We start from the raw sequence: 20,148 nt of genomic DNA on the forward strand, positions 1-20,148 counted from the left end.
AGACTCCAGCCCCGCTGCTCAGCTCTCCAAATCCCAGATAAGTGACCAAAGGTCAAACAAAAATTTCCAGGAAAGTTGCACATGGGGAAACCTGGTCAGGTGCGAGTCCTCGCTGCAGGCACAGCACGAACGGGGACAGATGCCCCTCCTGCTCACCTCTAAACAATGGCTGCCAGTCATAATTCAGTTTGGTTCGTAGAAATCTGAGATTTCCCATTTCCTCTCCAGAACAGCACTGCAAGAGCAAGTCCTGAGCCTGGAGAGGGCACCCAGGCAGGAGGGGCTCAGAGTCCAGGAAGGAAGGAAATTAGACAAAGGATACCATCTTCATTTGCTTCCCTAGCTTAACTCCAGCCTGCAAGAAGAGGACAGGTCCTGCAGGAGCAGCAGCTCTGGGGCCATTGAAGGAGGTTCAAGGGAACAGGACACCCGGAGCAATGAGGCAGGAGCCACGCAGGGACATGGAGAAGCCCCATGTGTGGCAGGGCTGTGGAGAACAGCATCCTGCAAAGGACAGCCAGAGCCTGCTTTCAGCAAGACAAGGGACTGGCAGGATCTTGAAGCAGGGTGGAAGGAGGAAAGATTTAGCTGAACTTTGGCAAGGAAGTGGGGGAAAGCAGGAAATACCTGGATGTACGTGAAGTGCTCCTAACACCATGACTCACAGCTACAAGGAGGCCTGAAGCCACAGAAAAATGCAAGCCACAGACATGGATTTTAAGAAAAGTATTTACTGTCTGGAACCTTTAAAAATATTCCTGAGTCACAATAATCCCGAGCAGATCAAACAAGGCCTCAAACAAGGCAGGATGCAGACCTCAAACATGTGGTCTGTCTCCTAAAGATGTTTTCCTCATGCGAAGCACATGCTGTGCCCTCATCAGCCCATCAGGAACCAGCGACGTGAGACATCAGAGTGCGGCAGCCTGGCTTGGGTCCACATCAGGGCACCCAGCACGAACGCACCAGCCACCAAACCAAGTACCATATGATCCATCACGCAAGAACAGCAGGAGAAGGCAGCAGCACGTGGAGCCACGATCCAGATGGTCAGTGCCGTTTGGGTTCAGTGAGGGAAAAAACAGTCAATGATGTTTGCCATTGTCGCTGCATCAGGTGATCATCAGATCCAGGAGGATAGAGCAGTGCTTCCCTTTTGGATCGCTGTGAGCGGCACTGATGCTGTGCATCCCCCTCCCTCCGGCACCCCCACTGAGATAGTCCCCCTTCCCCACCAGCACGGGCTGCTGGTGGTGCTGCTGGGCCAGGGGCTTAGCCAGCAAGAGTCCTGCTCCGTGCCCTCCTCAGGAGCTCGGCTGTGACGTACCATCCAAGATCTGCTGGGCGATGTGAGCCAAGGCAGGGAAGGCAGCGCTCTTGGGAAACTCTCGGATGAAATCTCTGCCTTCCTCCAAGCTCTGGCTGAGTTGGGGGTCCAGGGGAACACAGCCTGGGGGACAGGAGGAACAGGGAGAGTGATTTGCTCATTGTAACGCAAAGGTCTGGAGTTGGGATTGAAGAAATACCCTGCCAGAGTCATCTTCAGGAGAAGCGATGGGTAATAGAGCAACCGCCAGTCTCACCAAGTGCTCCAGGAGCTATTTCTCACCTGCGGCTGCTTCCTGTAGGCCCAAGACCCCATCACAACGCTTCTTGAGACACTTTCACCCCCAATCCCACCCCTGTCTGGAGGGCAGGGTTCGGCCCTCAGCCCCCATTTCTCAGGGAGGCTCCAGAGCACTTCAGGATGGCTCTTGTGCACCTTCAGGCTGGCTCACTCTGTCACCACAATGTCAGCAGCGAGTGCAGGCTGCTGATCATCAATGCCTCTGCTCCAGTGGGGCCAGACACCGACTCCGAGCAGCTTGCGTGGCTGAGAAACAAAGCAATAACCACACCTCACCTCTGAGCAGGTGCCAGGAGCTTGCAGGGACCTGGAGCCCAGCCTGCCTGACCCGTGATGCTGCATCCCTCCACTCAAGCACCTTCACAGAGACATCCCCTCTAACTACAGAGAGCTCTGCTCAAGTGGCCACTCACCTAGGAAGGGGACTCCAGCGTGCTTGGCCAGCTCCTCACCTCCCCCTTTGGAAAAGATGTTTGTGCACTCCTGAAGGAGGAAGAGCAGAAGCAGTTGAGTCACAAACCCCAGAGCCCTGCACAACACTGCAGGCGCTGCCTGCATGTGAGCAAAGCCAGCTCCCTCCACCTTCCAGCCTCAGGGCACTGCCTTTGCCCTGTCCTTCCCCAGCTCTCTTCAGGAAAGCAGAGCCAGTGGCTTACAAAGCCAACAGGCAGCAGCTTCTCATCTCCCTGGGTCATGGCATCACCCTTATCGTATTTGCTGATTTTTCCACCTGAGGCACTGCATCCTACAACACCCTGAGTGCGACCCCAACAAACTCACCGAGCAGTGTGGGCAGACAAAGCCACTCATGTTCTCCACGATGCCAAGAACTCGTAAACCTGTCTTCTTACAGAACGTCAGCTCTCGCCTCACGTCTCCCACAGCCACGGCCTGTGGGAGAGAGCAAGGGAGGTCAGGGGTGCCTGTCTGTCCAGACAGACGGTGGGTCTGGAGCAGGCATGCATCAAGTGACAGGTAGATATGTAGAACAAGCAGCCATGGACAGGTCTGGGCAAACACCCACCCTGGGGTGCATATTCTCCCCCCAAACCATGCCTGGAGGCAGGAGTCTGCCTGGGAACTCCAGCACAGCCCGAGCTGTGCCTACCTGGGGCGTTGTGACCAGGATTGCTCCAAGTGGCTTGTAAGGCCGCAAGGCCTCCACCGTGGAGATGTGCTCGTCAGACGTGCCTGGTGGAGTGTCCACAATGAGGAAGTCCAGGTCCCCCCAGGCCACGTCAGCAACAAATTGTTTGATTAAAGCTATGGAAATAAAAGAGGCAGAAAAAAAAATGAAAACCAAGCCAGGTTTCAGCAGGTGCCTGGCAGCTGTGGGCCAGGCAGGGCAGGGGTCAGGAGGCAGCTTGTGGGACAAGGGCTTGGGGAGAGATGGCAGAGCTATCTGTCAGCATGTGAGATGTACTCTCCCCATCCAAGTGATCTGAACCCACTCCTGCAGAATAGGAGCTTTGTTCCTCCAAGGAATGACCTGCCCAGAAAAGCCTGGCCCCCAGCAGGAGGGTTCACGGGAGGTTCCTAGCACAGGAAAGTGGCTACCAACAGCAAAACCCGACTGTTACCATTTTTCTTGGGTCCTCTCCACACCACAGCATCATCCGGCTTCTCCAGCAGGAAGCCGATGGACATGAGCGAGATGCTCTTGTCTTGGTCCACAAAGACGGGGACCCAGCCGCTGTCACACTGATGCACGTCGTTGTCCTGTACCCTGAACATGCGGGGTATGCTGGGGCCACACAGGTCCACGTCCAGGATCCCCACCTGCGGGCGAGGAGGCAGAGCCCTTCAGACAGGGCTGAGCACTGCGGTAGCACCCGGTGCGCTCCTTCCTGGGGCAGGGTAGGCAATGCCCAAATTTCAGCTGCTCGCAGCACTTTACAGAAGGGACTCTCTAGCTTAGCAGCTAGATTTGAAACACAGTTTCAAAGAACTGCTCTGAAGTTTGACTGCTCTCCCTGTCTCCTTCGCTGTCAGGAGCATCGCCTGGCTATTTCCAGGCACTTTGGGGAAATCTTTCTGCCAGACATCTGCCAGGATCTAAGTGGAATTGGCTCCACAGAGCCTTTAAAACAAAACAAAACAAAACAAACCCAAAACCAAAAAAACAAACCTGTGGAATTCAACTCATCTCATGCCCATACCATTCCTCTTTGTCCCATCATAATGCCTCCCTTCAGCTCACCTGCTTCTCTCCACAAAGGGAGTGTGTGTTATACCACAAACCAGCCAAGATATTTTTTGGTGCCTTGGCTTTGAAAACAACAATAACAGTGAACCTTGGATGGTTTGAGTCTCTTGGATGAAGAGGAAGTGAACTGCAGTTAATTGCAAGGGATCGGGCAAGCATAGAAAAAAAGAAACACTTGAGCTGCTACAACAAAGAGCATTTTCACATAAAGGATCTATATGTTTCCCACACAGGACACGTGTACGTAAAGGGCAAGCAAAACCCAGCCCAGCTGGGGGCTGGGAAGGAGAAGATGGAGCCCAGCAGCCCACAGACCCTCGTTCACCTTCTTCCCAGAGTGCCGCAGCGACAGAGCCAGCTCAGTGGAGATGGTGCTCTTCCCCACGCCGCCCTTCCCAGAGAGCACCAGCAGGATGTGCCGCACCCCGGACAGGTTGCTTCTCTCTGGGAGGAATGAGAACAGCAACAAGGCATCATAGTCTCTCCTGGTGTAAACCGGCAGTATCCGACGGGTCAGCGCAGAGACACGGGTCCCTGCTGGGGGTGACAGTGGCTGTCACTGCTCCAAGAAGTCTGGCTTAAGTGTAAGGGAAATGGAGAGAAGAGATGGATGTGCCAGAGCCCTTTTGCCATCAGAAAAGGGATAATAAGAGCAATGACAGAAAACAATCTGTGGGGAGTAAAAGCTTTGTCCTGATGACCCAAGGGACAATTAGGCAAAGCAATAAACACCCACGGGGCCTCGTCACCCTGTGCCTACGCCTCTCAGGGAATGGCTGGGAAGCTGTTGGTGAGGTCAGGCCCTTGGTGTTTCCTTCCTCCACGCCACACTGGTCACCTCCCTGTGGTCCCATGCTCTGCTCCAGCCTTTCCACTGTTTCTTACTGTGTTGCAAGTGCTGCTCAGGCCTCCACTTTGGGCTCAGCTGCCACATCCCATCACTGCAGAGCTGAGAGCAGGGAACGCTTAGGGCTGGTTCCCCAGCTTGGGGCTACACAGGTGGCAGAGGGTTAGACCGGGTGCTCTGGCTGCAGCTGAGCAAACACCACCCACCCGGCCCCACGTTCCCGGGTGCCCTGTCACTACCGGCCACTGACTCACAGCGCCGCGCCAGGCCAGGCCCGGCCAGCCCCGGCATCACACCAGCACGGGGACTAGCCGCATGGAGCCCACAACCACCATGGCGGACCTCATCCGCATCTCCACCGACGGTAACGGCGCTCGGTCCTGATAACGGGGAGGGAGGGAAGAAAGGGGACCGCGGCGGGGGAGATGGAGCCCCGCAGGGAGGTGCTCCCGGGAGATCGGCCCGCTGACAGCGGCAGCCCCACGCCAGGCCCGGCTACTTGGCACTGCCCGCTGCAGGAGCCAGGCCCGGGCCTCCGGCAAGGCCCAGCGCCACCCGCCGGTAACTGGGCCCCGCTGCCTCGGGGCCCCGGCCCAAGCACCGCGGAGTTCCCCTCACCGGGACCCGAGCCACAGCACTCGGCCAGACCCGGTCACCCCAGAATCCCCCGCCCCACATACGGCCAGTTCCGGCCCGGTGGCACCGAGGAACCACCAGGTCGCGGCCCCATCGCCGCTCACCCCCTGCCACCGCCTCCATGCTGCTACCCGGCACCGTATGCTTCCGCCTTCCGCCGGGTTGAAGCCCCACCCACCAAGACTGGCAGGCGTCATCCCCAATCGCGAGCCGTGCGCTCACCGAGAATCCGTCCCTCCAGGCTTCGCAGCCAATCCAACCCCCTAAGCTCCCCTATCGACAGCCAATGGGCTTAGCGTTTTCCCTCACGGTGCGCACTCGCCCTCTGCAGTGGCCGCCCAATGGCTCCCCAAGGATTGACGCACGGCCCAGCCAGTGGCCCCGGGCATTCCTTAGGCACTGCCCCCTCCCTCCTCCTTCCGCTGTGAGCGACAGGGCGATCAGCCATTGGCGAGGAGGTGTAGTGAGGATGTAGCCAATGGGCGCCTGGAAGGCGGTGTCGAGGGGAGATTGTTTATGTACCGGGAGGGAAAAGTAGGTCAGAGCGCGGCGGCAGGGCCGGGCCGCGGGGCCTCGGCGGGAAGGGACGGGCAGGGCAGGTGGGCCGGGGTGCGGGTGGGACCTGGAGGCTGAATCCCGAGGCCTGGGCCCCGCTGGGACGGGCTACGCCAAGCCGGGATGCGCGGCCCAAGCGCGGCGGCCTGGGCCGGCCGGGCCTTATCTGCGCGGGCTGGCCGGGCCAGGGCTCCCCTGCCCGCCCTCCGGCGGGGCCGCTTACCCCTGAGCCCAGGCCGGGGCCGTTAGGGAGAGGGGACCGGGCCGCGGCTTCTCACCATGACGAGCAGGTTCCCCCGCCGGTCGGTGCTGGGCAAGCGCTGCCCCAGCGAGCGGGGCTGGCCGTGCCGGGGGCTCCGTGCAGGACCCGGAGCACTGTCACGGTGCCGGGAAGCCCTGGGGCAGCTCTCGGGGCTGCCCGTCGCGGTCAGCTCTTGGGTCGGAGCGCAGAGGAGCGGCTGGAGTGGGTGGGACCCGGCTGGCGGGTGCTGTGCCGCTGTGGGTGCTGGGGAAGGGGGGTTGTGGTGTGGTTCTCAGTTCTTTCCCAACGTGGTGGTGTGTAGCAGAGGTGAGAGCCCCCTGATCTCGGCGGGTGGGATGCTCAGAGCTCTTCAGAGCATCCATGGGCACCTGCACAACCGGCTGTGGTTTGGCCTGTCCCTCTGCTGGAGCTGCTGGCCCACCAGGGACTGAGGTGCAGGAGGAACAGGGATGGGTGCTATGTGGTGCACACCGGGACGGGGCTGACACCCTGCACGTTTGCAGGGTTTGTGTGTGCTCAGGGCTGACCTGGTGCACCAGAGTGGGTGTGCAGAGCAGGGAGGCAGCTGGAGAGGCTGAGAAAGGGGAGCGGGTGCAAGGGATGGGAGGGGGGTCACAGCCCTGTGGGTGCCTCTTGGTGTCTCTTTTCTGCAAAGATCAGCTTTGGGGGAAATGATATTGGGTGTTGAGGTTCTCCCGGCACATCCAGCGTAACGCTCCCCTGTGGCGGCTGGGAACTGGTGGGGTCTGTTAGGCTGTACGCAGGAAAGGAGCTGGTGGAAATCTGCTGTTTATTAGCATCCCTGTTTCAGTCAGGAGACAGGCAGCTGCTTCGCTTCTGTCTGTTACACATGAACCAAGTCAGGACGGGTCTATGAAAAGGCTGTTTTCCCTTCAGCAAGAAAGAAAGTGGTCTCTCCCGCACCCTAAAGGCTGGGAGCAGGCAGTTGCCTGAAGGTGGACAAACAGCCTGCCCTACAGAGAGACAGCTTGGCCGTGCAGAGTGGTGGAGACAGCTGAGCAGTGCAGCTGGAGCCCAGGCAGCTGCTGGAGGGTGACCAGGTGCCAGGGAGGCTGTGCCTTGGTGGCTGGCAGCCCTGACACTCTCCAGGCCAGCAGCAGGAGGTGGATGCTGCATCCATGTGTTGCGGAAGGGGCAGCTGCTGCTGCCACTGGCTCTTGGGAGCATTTCTGGTGGCCAGTTGAACACCTGGGATCGGGCAGAAGTCGACTCTGCATGGAGAAAGAGGCTGAAGTTTGCAGGGGCTTGTGATACAGAATGAACTTATTTTGCATCAGTTTATCCATTGATGGGGCCTGTGCAGATGTGTTTCATGCTGATCTGTTCCTGGGGGTGCTATGGTGACACGGGGGAGGCAGCTGTTTCAGAGGGCAGAGCCTGGTGAATGGCGGGTGAAAGTGGGACGTAGCTGCTGTGTGTAACCTCCTTTCCCTCACTCCCCCAGCTTATTTCTCTCGGAACAGCATGGCGCGACGCACGCGGAGCAGCAGGGCCTGGCACTTTGTCCTGAGCGGGGTGCGGCGCGAGGCGGACACCCGGGCAGTCGCCTTGGCCACTGGTGCACGTGGCTGGGGCTACGACTCTGACGGGCAGGTAGGCTGATGCTTGGGTGGCTTTGAAACAGCACAAGGGAACTTTACTCTCCCCTGACAGCAGGCACTTACTTAAGGTCTAAGCAGCCAGTACTTGAGCATGCAGAACTGGCCAAAATCACAAGAGATTTAATAAAATGTACAGGCCATCTAATGAGCCTCCTCCAAGCTCTGGCTTGGGTCTCCCAGCACATCTTCCCAAGGCAGAGAAGGCAAAGCTGCCCATGGTCCACACCCCAGTCATGCATCACAGCTCTGTGCTGTGTCAGTAGCTGAGCCAGGGAGCTGATGGGTACTAAGCGAAATGCATTTTTAAATGTATAAAGTGTGTGTGTTGTATGTAAAGTACACACAATATTTTTTAAAATACACTTTAAGTACTCATCTAAAGATGTGTTTAAATTGGCTTAGTTCTCTGGTCTGGCTTGCTGTATGGCTGTGCTAACTTCTGGTCTTTGTGTGGCTGTTAGATGGTGGTGGAGGGAGTGGGGCTGCTTGAGTCTTTTCTCTGCAGTCAGAGTAACTTTTTGTTTCTGCAGTAATGTGAATGACCAGATTTCTATATAGCAGTAGTTAGGAAGGGCAAATGAAAGACAGAAATCAAGCTTTTAAATCTGCAGGCTGGAGGAGTGGGCAGTACATAAATAAGCCTGAGTCATTTGTAGTCCCACTATCTTAGGCAGCTACAAGAACATGAGTTTAAAGGATTTTTGTCTTCAAATACTGCTTACGAAGTCTGCCATGGGGGTCAATAATGAGCAGGTACACCTGACTGGCATGTAAACCCAGAGTAGGCCACTGCAAGCTGTGGTAAGATACTCCATTAGGTGGCAACAAGCCTCCCAAAACACAGGTAGTTGAGATGAGGCTTTGACTCTTAGAGCGTGCAGCGCAGGGACACTTCGGTCTCTTTGCACTTGGGAATAGTAAATCAAGTTTTTGTGTTCATACATGAAAGTAAACAAAAGCCTTTTAATCCTTCTGTAGGTGCCCTGTGGGCCTGTCTGCAGCACTGGCTGGCGTGAGGAGCGGCAGCCGTACTGCTTAACTGGTTTCCCTTTGTTCTGCCCTCTCCCCTGCATGGCCTCCTGTCCCTTTTCCTCCTTGTCTTGTTGCCTCTTTCTCTCCTCTGGCAGCTCCCATGCTCTCAGGAGTGGTGATTTTCAGCTATGTGCTCTGCTTTTGTGGTGCCTTGGCTGGGGTCTCCAGCTGGCTGTAACCTGCCCGTTGAAAACTGTAGCTTTAGCACAGAGTTTGCTTAAAAATGTTTGTATTAGACTTGGACTGTCATGCTGCTTGCCCGCTGTGACAGCTTCTTGCCCCTGGAAGGCACAGTGAACACACCCGGTGCTGAGAGGTCTCTGCAGCTCAGACAGATTGCTGGCCAGGTCCCAAAGCAGAGTAATTTGACTGGCACAGCTCCTCGCTTCCCAGTGTTGTGGGCCAGGCTGGGCCACGATGCAGCTGTGCCACCACCGACTCCCACACGAGCCTGGGGACCTCCCCACACAGCTCTGTGGCGTGCCAGAGCTTGTTGACCTCTGCCAGCCCAGCTCCCCGAGCCTGGGGGATGTTCAGTAGTGACTGTTCTCTGCTCTCCCCGGCAGCACAGTGACTCGGATTCGGAGCCAGAATTCTCCTCTCTCTCACCCTCCATCCCAAGTGCCATCCCTGTGACCGGAGAGTCCTACTGCAACTGTGAGAACCAGAGCGAAGCGCCCTACTGCTCCAGCCTGCATGCCCTCCACCGCGTCAAGGACTGCCAGTGCGGCGAGGAAGATGAGTGTAAGGAAGGGGCTCCCCAGCTACCTGCCATAGTCCTTTGGGGTTTGAGGTGGGTGCAGTCCTGGTCTGGTGGCATGGACTGCACCCCTGCACGGATCCTTCACTTTCCATGGGGACCCTTATCTCTGTTCCCTGTGTGCGGTGCTCCTTTATATCTGAAGGCTGTGTAGAATGCAGCAAGATGTTTCAAGGATTAAGTGCTGAACTTGTTAATACATCAGCATTCACCGCTGGGGACCTGCTTTCAGATCTGGCTGAGGCCACAAGTGAAACCAGCCCTTGTGGTTACAGCCCTCTTGCTGCCGATCCCTGGTATGGCTGGCAGGGTGCCCAGCCAGAGTGCTCGAAGCAGAGGGGAGAGGCAGGCAGAGGGTGGGCTTGAACTGGCTGAGGAAGTCCATGGTGTAGTGGAGCTGCCCTGTGAGCCTACGGGAAGTGTGGGAAGGAAAGAGGCTCCGCCTGGGTCTGCCGAGGCTCATGTTGGCCAAAATGGGGACTGGTTAATGCTGACAGTTTGGGGTTAAGGACACTGAACTGTCCCTGGTGTGACACTGCAGAATAGTTCAGGCCTCAAACAACCCTCCAATATGCACAGCTTATGATTTAACCTCTTATAAGGTAAAAACAAACAAACAAAAAACATAACAGAAAACCCCCCAGCCAGCCTTAAAAATAAATGTCCATGTGTGCTTTGGCTTGGAGTTGGCTCCCTGAGGGCCTTTGCCCATCCTTGTCCCCTCTCTGCTTCCTGAGCAGATTTCGACTGGGTCTGGGATGACCTGAATAAGTCGACAGCCACCCTGCTGAGCTGCGACAACCGCAAGGTGAACTTCCACATGGAGTACAGCTGCGGCACTGCTGCCATCCGCGGGAACAAAGAGCTGGCAGACGGGCAGCACTTCTGGGAGATCAAGATGACCTCCCCTGTCTATGGCACAGACATGGTATGTGGGGCAGAGTTGCTTATGGGCACAGAGAAATGTTCAGTGTTCTTTGAATGGGGACTGGGAGAATTGAGTACTGCCTGCTGGAGGAGATAATCATAGTTGAGGACATCTAAGGAACCTGACTGCACAATTCCATGGGACCTGATGGTCTCATCCACGGGTCCTGAGGGAACTGGTGTATGAAGTTGCTGGGCCACTATCCATCATACGTGAAAAGTTGTGGCAGGCTGATAAAGTTTCCAGTGACTGGAAAAGGGGAAACATAACTGCCACCTTTAAAAAGGGAAAAAGGAAGTCCTGGGGAACTGCAGGCATGTCAGTCTCATCTCCGTGCCTGGCAAGATCATGAAGCCGATCTTCCTGGAAACTAAGCTGAGGCATATGGAAAACGCAGATTTGACTAGTGACAGCCAGCATGGCTTTGCTAAGGGCAAATCGTGTCTGACAAATTTGGTGGACTTCTATGATGGGGTTACAGCATTGGTGGATAAGGGAAGAGCAAGTGACATTATCTACCTGGGCTTGTGCAAAGCATTTGGTGCTGCTCCACATGACATCCTTGGTTCTAGAATGGAGAGACATGGGTTTGACAGATGGACCACTTGGTGGATAAGGGCTGGATGGTTGCATTCAAAGAGTTGCGGTCAACAGCTTGATGTCCAAGTGGAGTCCAGTGATGAGTGGCTTTCCTCAGGGCTCTGCACTGGGACCAGTATTATTTAACATCTCTGTCGGAAATGTGGACAGTGGGATCAAGTGCACCCTCAGCAGGTTTGCAGATGACACCAAGCTGAGTGAGGTGGCCGACACACTGGAGGGAGGGGATGGCATCCAGAGGGACCTAGACAGGCTTGTGAGGTGGGCCTGTGTGAACTTCCTGAAGTTCAAAAAAACAAATGCAAGGTCCTGGTCGTGGGTGATGCCAGAAATTGATACAGACAGACTGGAGTATGAAGAGATTGAGAGCTTCCCTGAGGAAAAGGGCTTGGGGGTGCTGGTGGCTGAAAAAAGCTGGACATGAGCCAGCAATGTGCACTTCCAGCCCAGAAAGCCAAATTGTTTCCTGGGCTGCATCAAAAGCACTGTGGCTAGCAGGTTGAGAGATGGGATTCTGCCCCTCTGCTCTGGTGAGACCCCACCTGCAATTGGAGTTGTGGGGTCCTCAGCACAGCAAAGACCTGTTGGAGCAGGGCCAGAGGAGGCCACAAAAGTGGTCTGAAGCTGGAACAGCTCTGCTGTGGGGACAAGCTGAGAGAGTTGGGGTTGTTCAGCCTGGAGAAGAGAAGGCTCTGGGGAGACCTGATTGCAGCCTTTCAGTACCCACAGTAGGGCCTACAAGGAAGCTGGAGGGAGACATTTTGCAAGGGAATGTAGTTTTTGGATGAGGGGTTATGCCTTTGAAGTAAAAGAGGGTAGATTTAGATTAGATATAAGGAAGAAATTCTTTACTCTGAGGGTGGCGAAGCACTGGAACAGGCTGCTCAGAGAAGGTGTCGATGCCCCATCCCCAGAAATCTTCAAGACCAGGCTGGATGGGGCTTTGAGCAACCTGGTCTAGTGGAACGTGTCCCTTCTCATGGCACAGGTTTTGGAACTAGAAGGTCTCTTAAAGTGTATTGCAACCCAAACCATTCTTTGAACAGGACAGCAAGCTTCTCCAGCAGTTCAGCTGCACCTTCTCACTTGGGAAAGGGAACTGGAGCCGGGAGCCTCAGCTCCAGCATGAAACCTCTGACTTGGCTTCGCCAAAACCTCTGGGTGTTTTGGACTGTGCCAAGTAAAGGAGGGAAGAGCTGGAGGTGGAGTTTTAGTTGTGTTTTGTTACTTGCAAACACACTAAGCTTGTGCTGTTCTTTCTGGCCTTGCCTCCCAGATGGTGGGAATCGGGACATCAGATGTGAATCTGGACAAGTATCGCCACACCTTCTGCAGCCTGCTGGGCAAGGATGAGGACAGCTGGGGACTGTCCTACACAGGTAATGCAGGCAGGGCAGTGGCAGAGGGCAGGATAGTTGAAAAGGCAACAGCGGGCCTAAGCCTTGTCCTAAGAGAGGGAGAATTAAATGGTATGAATGAGACTGAGGCCAAAAAGGCCACCAGGCCTGTGAGTCCCCTTGTTAAGGAGAACCAGAGTGGCTGCCTGTAGCTGCAGTGCTTGGAGTGTCTCACCTTGGCTGCGTTTTGCAGAGCCCTTAGAATGGGTGCGTGAACCCCCAGGTGCTGGGGCGGCCGGTTGCACGTTGCTGATTGGGGGTTTCAGTGCACTGCCTGCGCTTTGGTATTGCAAAACCTCAACTTTCCCCTTTTCATCACCACTCTGGGGTGAGTGGGCAGGGATCAGGCACGGAGGGATTTTTTTAGGCACTGAGCAAGGCTGTGCCAGTAAGAACTTGGAGTGTGGGAGTTGGGATGAATTTGTAGAGTGCAGGCTTTCCACTGAATGCCTTTACTTCTGTTTTAAGGGCTACTGCATCACAAGGGAGACAAAATAAGCTTCTCTTCAAGGTTTGGCCAAGGTTCCATCATCGGGGTGCACTTGGACACGTGGCATGGGACACTCACGTTCTTCAAAAACCGCAAGTGCATTGGTAAGAGCGAGGGCAGCTTCTGCGGGCAGAGGGGCTGGGGGGAACAGCGCAGCTTTGGCTGAACTCAGTCTGGCTGCAGCAGGGCTGCCGGAGAAAACACTGGCAAAGTAAAAGACCAAGGCACAAAGCAAGTGGGAGGAAGGCTAAGCTTGGTTTTTAATAGGTTGGGATTTCAAAAGTCTGTTTTCCAAGCACTTTCCAACAGCTCTGTAGTTAATATGATCAGGGTAGCTGGGAGGAGTGAGGTCACCTCATCAAAACTAATGCAAAAGCCCCTTGATGCTGTCCCCCACAGGGGTTGCAGCCACAAAGCTGCAGAACAAGAAGTTTTACCCCATGGTGTGCTCGACAGCAGCCAAGAGCAGCATGAAGGTGATCCGCTCCTGCGCCAGCTGCACGTCTCTCCAGTATCTCTGCTGTTACCGCCTGCGCCAGCTCCTGCCCAACTATGTGGACACGCTGGAGGTGCTGCCATTGCCACCGGGACTCAAGCAGGTGCTACACAACAAACTGGGGTGGGTCTTGAGCATGAACTACAGCACATCAAAGCCTTCCTCCTCCTCCTCCTCGGGAAGCGACTCAGACAGTTCCTGTGGCTCAGACGCAGAGGCCTGCCAAAGGAAGAGGTGCAGGAGGACATAATGTCTCTGCAGATGAACTGCTCTGAGGGAGTTGGGTGGGGTTTTGTTCTGCCGCCTGCAAGGGCTGGCCAGGCCTGATGCACCTCTTTCTTCATGGGGACTTCCATTTCTATTTGTTTGCAAAGATTTCTCTTAAGTGGCTGGAAATCTTTAGCCTAAACATCCATCACATGCATAGAAAATACCTGTAGACTTACAGAGGTCCCAGCTCTGTGAAACTGGTAAACTGCAGCCAGATATCTGAGCTTTGTCTCCTGACTTGCTATCAAAGCCATCGCCTTTTCCCGAAGGATTCTCTTCTTTGCAGACTCTCATCAGGGCCAAGATTTAAGGTGCCCTCCTGGTTTCACAGTGTATTTGACTCTAGTCATATAACGGACTTTACTCATCAAAATACAAAATCAAAGGCTGGCCCCCTCCTCCTAACTGCTGTGTGTTGGTTTGGTATCTGCGATGAACTCATCACACTGTGGGGCACAATCTCGTAGCAGTGCGTGGGGAAACAGATTCCTAGAGCTGCATCTGCGTCGCTGTTGTGAAAGAGCGGTTGCCTAAACGAGCCAAGCTCTCGAGCCCCCTATGACTTTAATTGCTTTGCATGTTGGCTCCTTTTGCTTTTCCTCTATCAAAGACTGTATTAAACTGTAATAATAAAAGTAGAAACTGTCTTTTGTTCCTCTTATGGCCTGTGATGGCAGGAATCTGAAAGTACTTGTCAAAAATAGCCATGTTAGCACAGCCACTGGCCTTTTCCTCTGCTCCTATTACAAACCTGCAAAGGTTCTGGTAAGGCTATTTGCACCATGGTAATTCCATGCTGAGCCACACAACTCAGTGCCTTTCTTTCCCACACCACAAATCTTTAAGTGAAGATGACATAAAAAGACCTGGGGATGTTAGTTGACAGAACATGAGCCAGCAGTGTGCCCAGGTGCCCAAAAAGGCCAACAGCACCCTGGCTTGTACCAGCACTTATGCGGCCAGCAGGACTAGGGCAGTGACTGTCCCCCTGTACCCCTCACTGATGAGGCTGTACCTCAGATAATGGGTTCAGTTTGGGGCCCCTTACTACAAGACCTTGAGGTGCTGGAGCAAGTTCAGAGAAGGGAAGGGAGCTGGTGAGGGGCTGGAGCACGAGTGTGATGGTGAGTGGCTGAGGGACCTGGGGGTTCATCCTGGAGAAAAGGAGCTGAGGGGAGAACTTATCGCTGTCTGCAACTGCCTGAAAGGAGGTTGTAGCATGGAGGGTGTTGGTCTCCCCAAGTAACAAGTAATAAGATGAGAGGAAGTGGCCTCAAGTCGCTGCAGGAGGTTTAGATTGGGTACTCGGAAAAATTTCTTCATGGAAAGGGCTGTGGGGCATGGGGACAGGCTGCCCAGAGCAGTAGTGGAGTCACCATCCCTGGAGGGGTTTAAAAAGATGTGTAGATATGGCTCTTAGGGTTTAGTGCCAGTTTTAGGTTAATGCGTGGACTCTGTGACCTTGAGGGCCTCTTCCAACCAAAATGATTCTGTGATTCTGTGGCTCTTGCTTCTCTGGTGCCAGGCTGTGAATGAGACGCTTAGTGGGGCAGGCCAGGCCCTGTCACCCGCCCGCACCCGTGCTGCAGCAGAAGGAGCAGCCTCGCTGGGCTGCTGCTCCCCAGGAACTCGCTCAGCTACGGGCAGCCGAAGGCACAAGTTTCCGCCTGGGACCGCGTTGCCATGGGAACGGCGGAAGCGACCTCGCTCTCGGCCCCGCCGCTCCTCGGCCCCAGCACGATCGTTCCGCCGGAGGCGGGTGTGGGGCCGGCCCGAGGGCGCTGAGAGCGCGGGGCGGGGCAGGGGCACGGCCCCTTTAAGAGCGGCGCCGCCATGATCTGCCTGGTGCTGGGCCTCTTCGCCGGGCTCTTCCATAGTGGTGCGAACCGGGGCGGCACCTCTGTGTCCCTGTGTCCCCGCGCCTGAGGGGCGGGGCCGGGCCGGGCCTCCCCGTCCCCCCCGCGGCTGAGAGTCCGGGGCTGGGTTCCCCTTTCTCACGCCCGCGGCTGAAGGGCCGGGTTCCCCTTTGTCACCCCCGCGGCTGGGTGGCCGGGCCGGTCTCCCTTTGTTGTCCCCCTTCCGCGACCGCGGGCTCGGGGCCGGGCAAAGACCCCTCCCTTGTTCCCCACCCCCCGCGGTTGAAGTCTGGGGCCGGGCAGGGACTCCCTCATTCTCCCCGTTCCCCGTGGCTTCTCGGTACGCGCTTCTCCCTCCGCGGCTGAGGGCCAGGGTTGGGCTCCTTCCTCCCTCACGCCTCCACTCTCCCCGCAGCCTGCAGCGGGGCCAATGAACGCACCTTCGTGGCCATCAAACCAGACGGGGTCCAGCGACACCTGGTCGGGGAGATCATCCGGCGGTTCGAGAGGAAGGGCCTGCAGCTGGTGGGGCTGAAGCTGCTGCAGGTGAGCAGCCCTGCCAGGGCTGCCGGAGCTGGGGGGTCCCTTGGTGCCCGGGGGGGAGCAAAGCCTCTGTGGCTCTCCTGGTGAATCCCAGGGGGTTTCTGCTTGTCCCCCAGCTTGTACAGCCTGCTGTTGTCATTTCGGCAGCAGGTCCTTGTAGGTCAGAGGGGTGCTGGCACCCAGGTGCCTACACTGCTTCTGGAGGGTGATTTCCCGCTGTGCGGATCATGCATGCCCTTTGCTATCTGTGCTCCGGGGCTCTTGTATGTTGTTGTGCTAAGCTGGCTGGTGTTGCTCCTCTGACCCAGAAACTTCTCCCCTCCCCATGTCAGGCCTCAGCAAAGCAAAGCCATTTAATTCCTGGAAGTGAGTGTCTGTCCAGGAGCTTGATTGGAACATGTCCTATCCAGCTTTAATCACCTCCCTCAGGTGTAGACCTTGCCCAAATCGCATCCACTCAGAGCAGACTAAGCTTTGTGCTCTTTGTGCTCAGGCCTCAGAGGAGCTGCTGAAAGAGCACTACATCGCGCTTCGTGACCGTCCCTTCTACAGCCGGCTGGTGAAGTACATGAGCTCTGGGCCTGTCGTGGCCATGGTGAGTGCTGGCCAGGTCCTCCTGAACCAAGCAACAGAAAGTAAGTGCAAAGAATAAGAGGCATTGGCTTACGGTACAATGAAAACAAGCTGGCCTCTCTTTTCAGTGGGCCTCTTGAAGCCATACTGAATTGCAGGAACGTTTTCTGTGGTAAAGTAAATTCAGAGACAGTTTTTGATTATTTTCCAAAATCAGTTTTTGAAGACTATTTACAGAGAGATTCTTTCTTTTCTCTCACCCAGGTGGATCAGGTAGGGAATTTTGAGGACAGATGATAGGACCTGCTATGGGAGTGGTGGAAGCTGATTCTTGTTTTGCCATCACATAGGTCTGGCAGGGCCTGGATGTGGTCAAGACAGTTCGCATGATGATTGGGGAGACAGACCCAGCCGAATCCAGGCCTGGCACCATCCGAGGAGACTTCTGCGTTGAAGTCAGCAAGTGAGAGCTTTGGTTTCTCGTTCCCTCAGTATTTCTGGGCATCCTGTCTTGGGCTTCCTGTGCAAGGCCTGCCTGAGCCACATGAATCTGCATCAGCAGAGCAGAGCTGCTCCCTTCTGTGCTCAGATCTGAGCTGTCTGACAGCTTGCAGAGCAGCTCTGGCAGGAGGAGCTGACCCTCTGCCTCTGGGGCTGGTTTAGCCAGAAGGAAGAGCCTGGGTTTGTGTCTTTCCTGCCTCCTGAGGCCTCCTCTGTTGGAAGCAGGTGGGGCTTGCTTGTCTGTTGCTCTGGAGAATCAGGACTGTAAGGCTGTGAAGAAGGAGGAGCCCTCTAAGCCCTTTCCTGGGGGAGCAGGGCACCTGGAGAACTGCTTCAGCTCCACTGGGCATCTGAGTCAGTAACAAAAGCCAAGCAGGAGCTCTCTGTGCCTTATGGCTCTTCACTGGTGAAGATCTGCTGGCTGTGACCTTGGGTGGCTGCAGCCTAGCTGGTGGTAGACACCACTTTTATGGAATGCTCCTGGGCTAGGTATCTGTTCTGTGGTATCAGATACCAAACCTGCTGCAGTGGGCCTTCTTTGACAGATGAAGGGGGGGGAAATCTGGGGGCAAAACTTGAATTCTGACGTAAAATCAAGGTAAACCCCAAATCAAAAACCACTTGCAGTTCTTCCTGTAGCAAACATGAAATTCAACAAGGGCAAATGCTGGATTTTTCACGTGGGACACGGCAACCCTGGCTGTGCCAGGGGAGGTTTAGGTTGGACACTGGGAAAACGTTCTTCACCCGGAGGGTGCTGGAGCACTGGAACAGGCTCCCCAGGGAGGTGTCACGGCCCCAAGCCTGACAGTGTTCAAGAAGAGACTGGACAACACCCTCAGACACACGGTGTGAACTGTGGGGTTGTCCTGTGCAGGGACAGGAGTTTGACTCGATGATCCTTGTCGGCCTCTTCCAACTCAGGACATTCTGATTCTATGAAGCAAATGGCTCCTCATCATAGGAGGAAGGAGTGCAGAGAACTGGCAGCTTCTGCACATCCATGACCTAAGCCATGTTCAGTGTAACCACAAACAGCCCCTGAGTGGGAAGGAGGGGTGCTGCACGGTGGGGAAGAATATCATAGGATGTAACTAGCTCAATCAGTTTAATTAAATCTGTGAAGATGAAACTTTCCAAACTGCAGCTTCCCACTCCCACATTTCTCTGCTTGGAGCTGATCCCTCTCTTCTTCCCCACAGGAATGTGATCCATGGCAGTGACTCGGTTGAGAGTGCCCGACAGGAGATCTCCCTCTGGTTCCGCCCAGAGGAGCTGACTTGCTGGGAGGACACAGCTGAGCACTGGATCTATGCGTGAGAAGCACGGCCTTAGGGCAGTATGTGTTCCTGAGTGGGCACGGGGCGTTTCCATCCATTTCATTGCAGCTGCCTGGGCTGGTTGTGGATCCTGCTGCAGCATCATGTGCTGTGGGAGTGTCAGTTCTGTGTGTGTGGATGGAGGGGTTCTGGGAGCTGGTCTCTGTGTGTAACCCTGTGGTTCAGCTCCCTGCAATAGCAGCTATTTCTTTTTTTCTCTCTCTGCTATAGTAAGTAGTTGGTGCTTTTGCTCTGTTTGCTGCAGCATCTTAAATCCCAAATAGCTCAAGTTGATTTATTGATGCGAAAACTGGGCTCTGTGCCCATTCCTGTATGTTCTTAGACCTACCTGGCACTGGAGAACATGTGCTTCTCACCACTGGGAGAGATGCAGTGGTCACTACAAAGTGATGTGATTGATATCATCTACTTGCATTTTCACAAGGTTCTTTACCAAGGGCTCTTAAAGAATTCAGCTGCTATGGAACAAGGGGGAAAGTTGCCCTGTGGGGTAGGAGCTTGTTCCAAGAGAAAGAATGCAGGGCAGGACAAACCACTCTCTCTGCCTTGGTGGAAGTGCTGTGTGCCAGGGCTGGCACAAATTCACCTGGCTTCAGACATGATTAGCGAGTCTGTGGAAGGATGATTCACCAAATGCTGTTAAACGCACAGTTTTTCTTGCTCTGGTTCCTGGCTGTGGCTGCTGGGAGCACGGAAGCATCTTCTCTGGTTCTGTGGGCCTCTGCTGCTGGCTGCCTGACCCAGCTCGGTCATCTCATGCTGTACCTCGAGGACTGACATGTGCTAGTGAAGCCGCAGCACTGTGTAAACCACAGGGATAGAAGGGAGTGAGGTGAAGAAGGATTTGTAGACTTGGGGCTTAGGAGGACTATTTAGTCCTCTGTTGTGCACAGTGCATGCTGTGGAGTCCTGGCACCAAGCTCTGAGAGATCTCAAGGTCTTTCTTATTTGGTTGTGGAGTTTCCTGCTGGGAGGGTTTCTGGACTAGCTGGACACCACCTTGAACCTGCTGTGAGCTGCTCCTGGAACATCAAACTCCTCTGAGCTGCGTTGTGTCTCAGCTCTCTGTGCAGCCTTGCTGGAACCTAAGGGCAGGGACAGCAACGTTGCACCTGCTGTAGAACAGGCACGGTCCACGGTCAAACCCAGGGAATGAGGTCCCCCAGCGTTCTCCTCCGTGTAGGCTGAGACGTTTTGCCCCTGCCCTAAAAGCCTGTCTCTCTCCCCGGCTCCCCAGCTTTGCAGCTGCTGGGGAATGAGTGCAGCTCTCCAGGGGCAGAGAGGAAATTCACCCCTGCTCCCTGCTCTGGGCTGGCCCTGTGGCTGCTGGGGCTGAGCCAGGAAGCACCAACGCTGACACAGGAATGAGCACTAAGGGGACAGAGCTTTTTTTCAGCTGCCCCACTGACGCAGTCAGAGCTCCTCCTGCCCTTGAGGCCTTCTCCAGGTAGCTGGTTAAAGCTCTTGAGTACGTGACAGATTGATTGTTCCCATCACTCACCCATGTGCTTTTTCATAATAAATTCTGCAGTCCAATCATCTCTCCCACTGATTATTTCTCCAAGGACTGTGAGGGCAGAGTGGGTGGTGGCTGATGCCTGGGTGCC

At 55.3% G+C, this 20,148-nt stretch overlaps 3 protein-coding genes across 7 annotated transcripts; 2 read left to right on the plus strand and 1 right to left on the minus strand.

Moving 5' to 3' along the window:
* Positions 1-711: 711 nt before the first annotated feature.
* Positions 712-5,544, minus strand: NUBP2 (NUBP iron-sulfur cluster assembly factor 2, cytosolic). 2 transcript variants are annotated; one of them, XM_005505633.3, is made up of 7 exons: positions 5,421-5,544; positions 4,159-4,277; positions 3,208-3,406; positions 2,736-2,890; positions 2,408-2,518; positions 2,041-2,110; positions 712-1,450 (listed from the first exon to the last, which is right to left on the minus strand). In XM_005505633.3, the coding sequence occupies exons 1-7, from the start codon at positions 5,437-5,439 to the stop codon at positions 1,305-1,307; spliced, it is 819 nt and encodes a 272-aa protein (XP_005505690.2). In that variant the 5' UTR covers positions 5,440-5,544; the 3' UTR covers positions 712-1,304. The 2 variants fall into 2 exon arrangements, with proteins under 2 accessions (XP_005505690.2, XP_064887042.1); XM_065030970.1 differs by having other exon boundaries at positions 5,361-5,461.
* On the plus strand, positions 4,400-14,375 carry SPSB3 (splA/ryanodine receptor domain and SOCS box containing 3). Of its 4 annotated transcripts, none has more exons than XM_065030962.1 (7): positions 4,400-5,044; positions 7,599-7,747; positions 9,354-9,531; positions 10,288-10,475; positions 12,352-12,454; positions 12,941-13,066; positions 13,362-14,375. In XM_065030962.1, the coding sequence occupies exons 1-7, from the start codon at positions 4,996-4,998 to the stop codon at positions 13,706-13,708; spliced, it is 1,140 nt and encodes a 379-aa protein (XP_064887034.1). In that variant the 5' UTR covers positions 4,400-4,995; the 3' UTR covers positions 13,709-14,375. The 4 variants fall into 4 exon arrangements, with proteins under 4 accessions (XP_064887034.1, XP_005505688.1, XP_005505689.1 ...); XM_005505631.3 differs by lacking the exon at positions 4,400-5,044 and adding an exon at positions 5,652-5,850; XM_005505632.3 differs by lacking the exon at positions 4,400-5,044 and adding an exon at positions 5,821-5,915.
* A 1,072-nt stretch (positions 14,376-15,447) lies between these two features.
* Positions 15,448-20,080, plus strand: LOC106145761 (nucleoside diphosphate kinase 3). Its single transcript, XM_065030975.1, has 5 exons — positions 15,448-15,607; positions 16,000-16,130; positions 16,621-16,722; positions 17,051-17,163; positions 18,404-20,080. The coding sequence occupies exons 1-5, from the start codon at positions 15,562-15,564 to the stop codon at positions 18,519-18,521; spliced, it is 510 nt and encodes a 169-aa protein (XP_064887047.1). The 5' UTR covers positions 15,448-15,561; the 3' UTR covers positions 18,522-20,080.
* Positions 20,081-20,148: the final 68 nt, after the last annotated feature.

The sequence above is a fragment of the Columba livia genome, chromosome 15 (assembly GCF_036013475.1).
Source record: "Columba livia isolate bColLiv1 breed racing homer chromosome 15, bColLiv1.pat.W.v2, whole genome shotgun sequence".
In the NCBI taxonomy this organism is placed as follows: Eukaryota; Metazoa; Chordata; class Aves; order Columbiformes; family Columbidae; genus Columba; species Columba livia.

What these genes read in the sequence shown, in the direction of transcription:
- LOC106145761 (XM_065030975.1), top strand. Translation starts at nt 15,562, where the DNA reads ATGATCTGCCTGGTGCTGGGCCTCTTCGCCGGGCTCTTCCATAGTG. An exon ending in TGGGGCTGAAGCTGCTGCAG is followed by an intron (nt 16,131 to 16,620) that starts GTGAGCAGCCCT and finishes CTTTGTGCTCAG; the next exon opens with GCCTCAGAGGAGCTGCTGAA. An exon ending in TTCTGCGTTGAAGTCAGCAA is followed by an intron (nt 17,164 to 18,403) that starts GTGAGAGCTTTG and finishes TCTTCCCCACAG; the next exon opens with GAATGTGATCCATGGCAGTG.
- NUBP2 (XM_065030970.1), bottom strand. Translation starts at nt 5,439, where the DNA reads ATGGAGGCGGTGGCAGGGGGTGAGCGGCGATGGGGCCGCGACCTGGTG. An exon ending in CCACCGGGCCGGAACTGGCC is followed by an intron (nt 4,278 to 5,360) that starts GTATGTGGGGCG and finishes CATTCCTCCCAG; the next exon opens with AGAGAAGCAACCTGTCCGGG. An exon ending in TGCGGCACTCTGGGAAGAAG is followed by an intron (nt 3,407 to 4,158) that starts GTGAACGAGGGT and finishes CCTCGCCCGCAG; the next exon opens with GTGGGGATCCTGGACGTGGA.
- SPSB3 (XM_065030962.1), top strand. Translation starts at nt 4,996, where the DNA reads ATGGAGCCCACAACCACCATGGCGGACCTCATCCGCATCTCCACCGAC. An exon ending in GTGCGGCGAGGAAGATGAGT is followed by an intron (nt 9,532 to 10,287) that starts GTAAGGAAGGGG and finishes CTTCCTGAGCAG; the next exon opens with ATTTCGACTGGGTCTGGGAT. An exon ending in CAAAAACCGCAAGTGCATTG is followed by an intron (nt 13,067 to 13,361) that starts GTAAGAGCGAGG and finishes TGTCCCCCACAG; the next exon opens with GGGTTGCAGCCACAAAGCTG.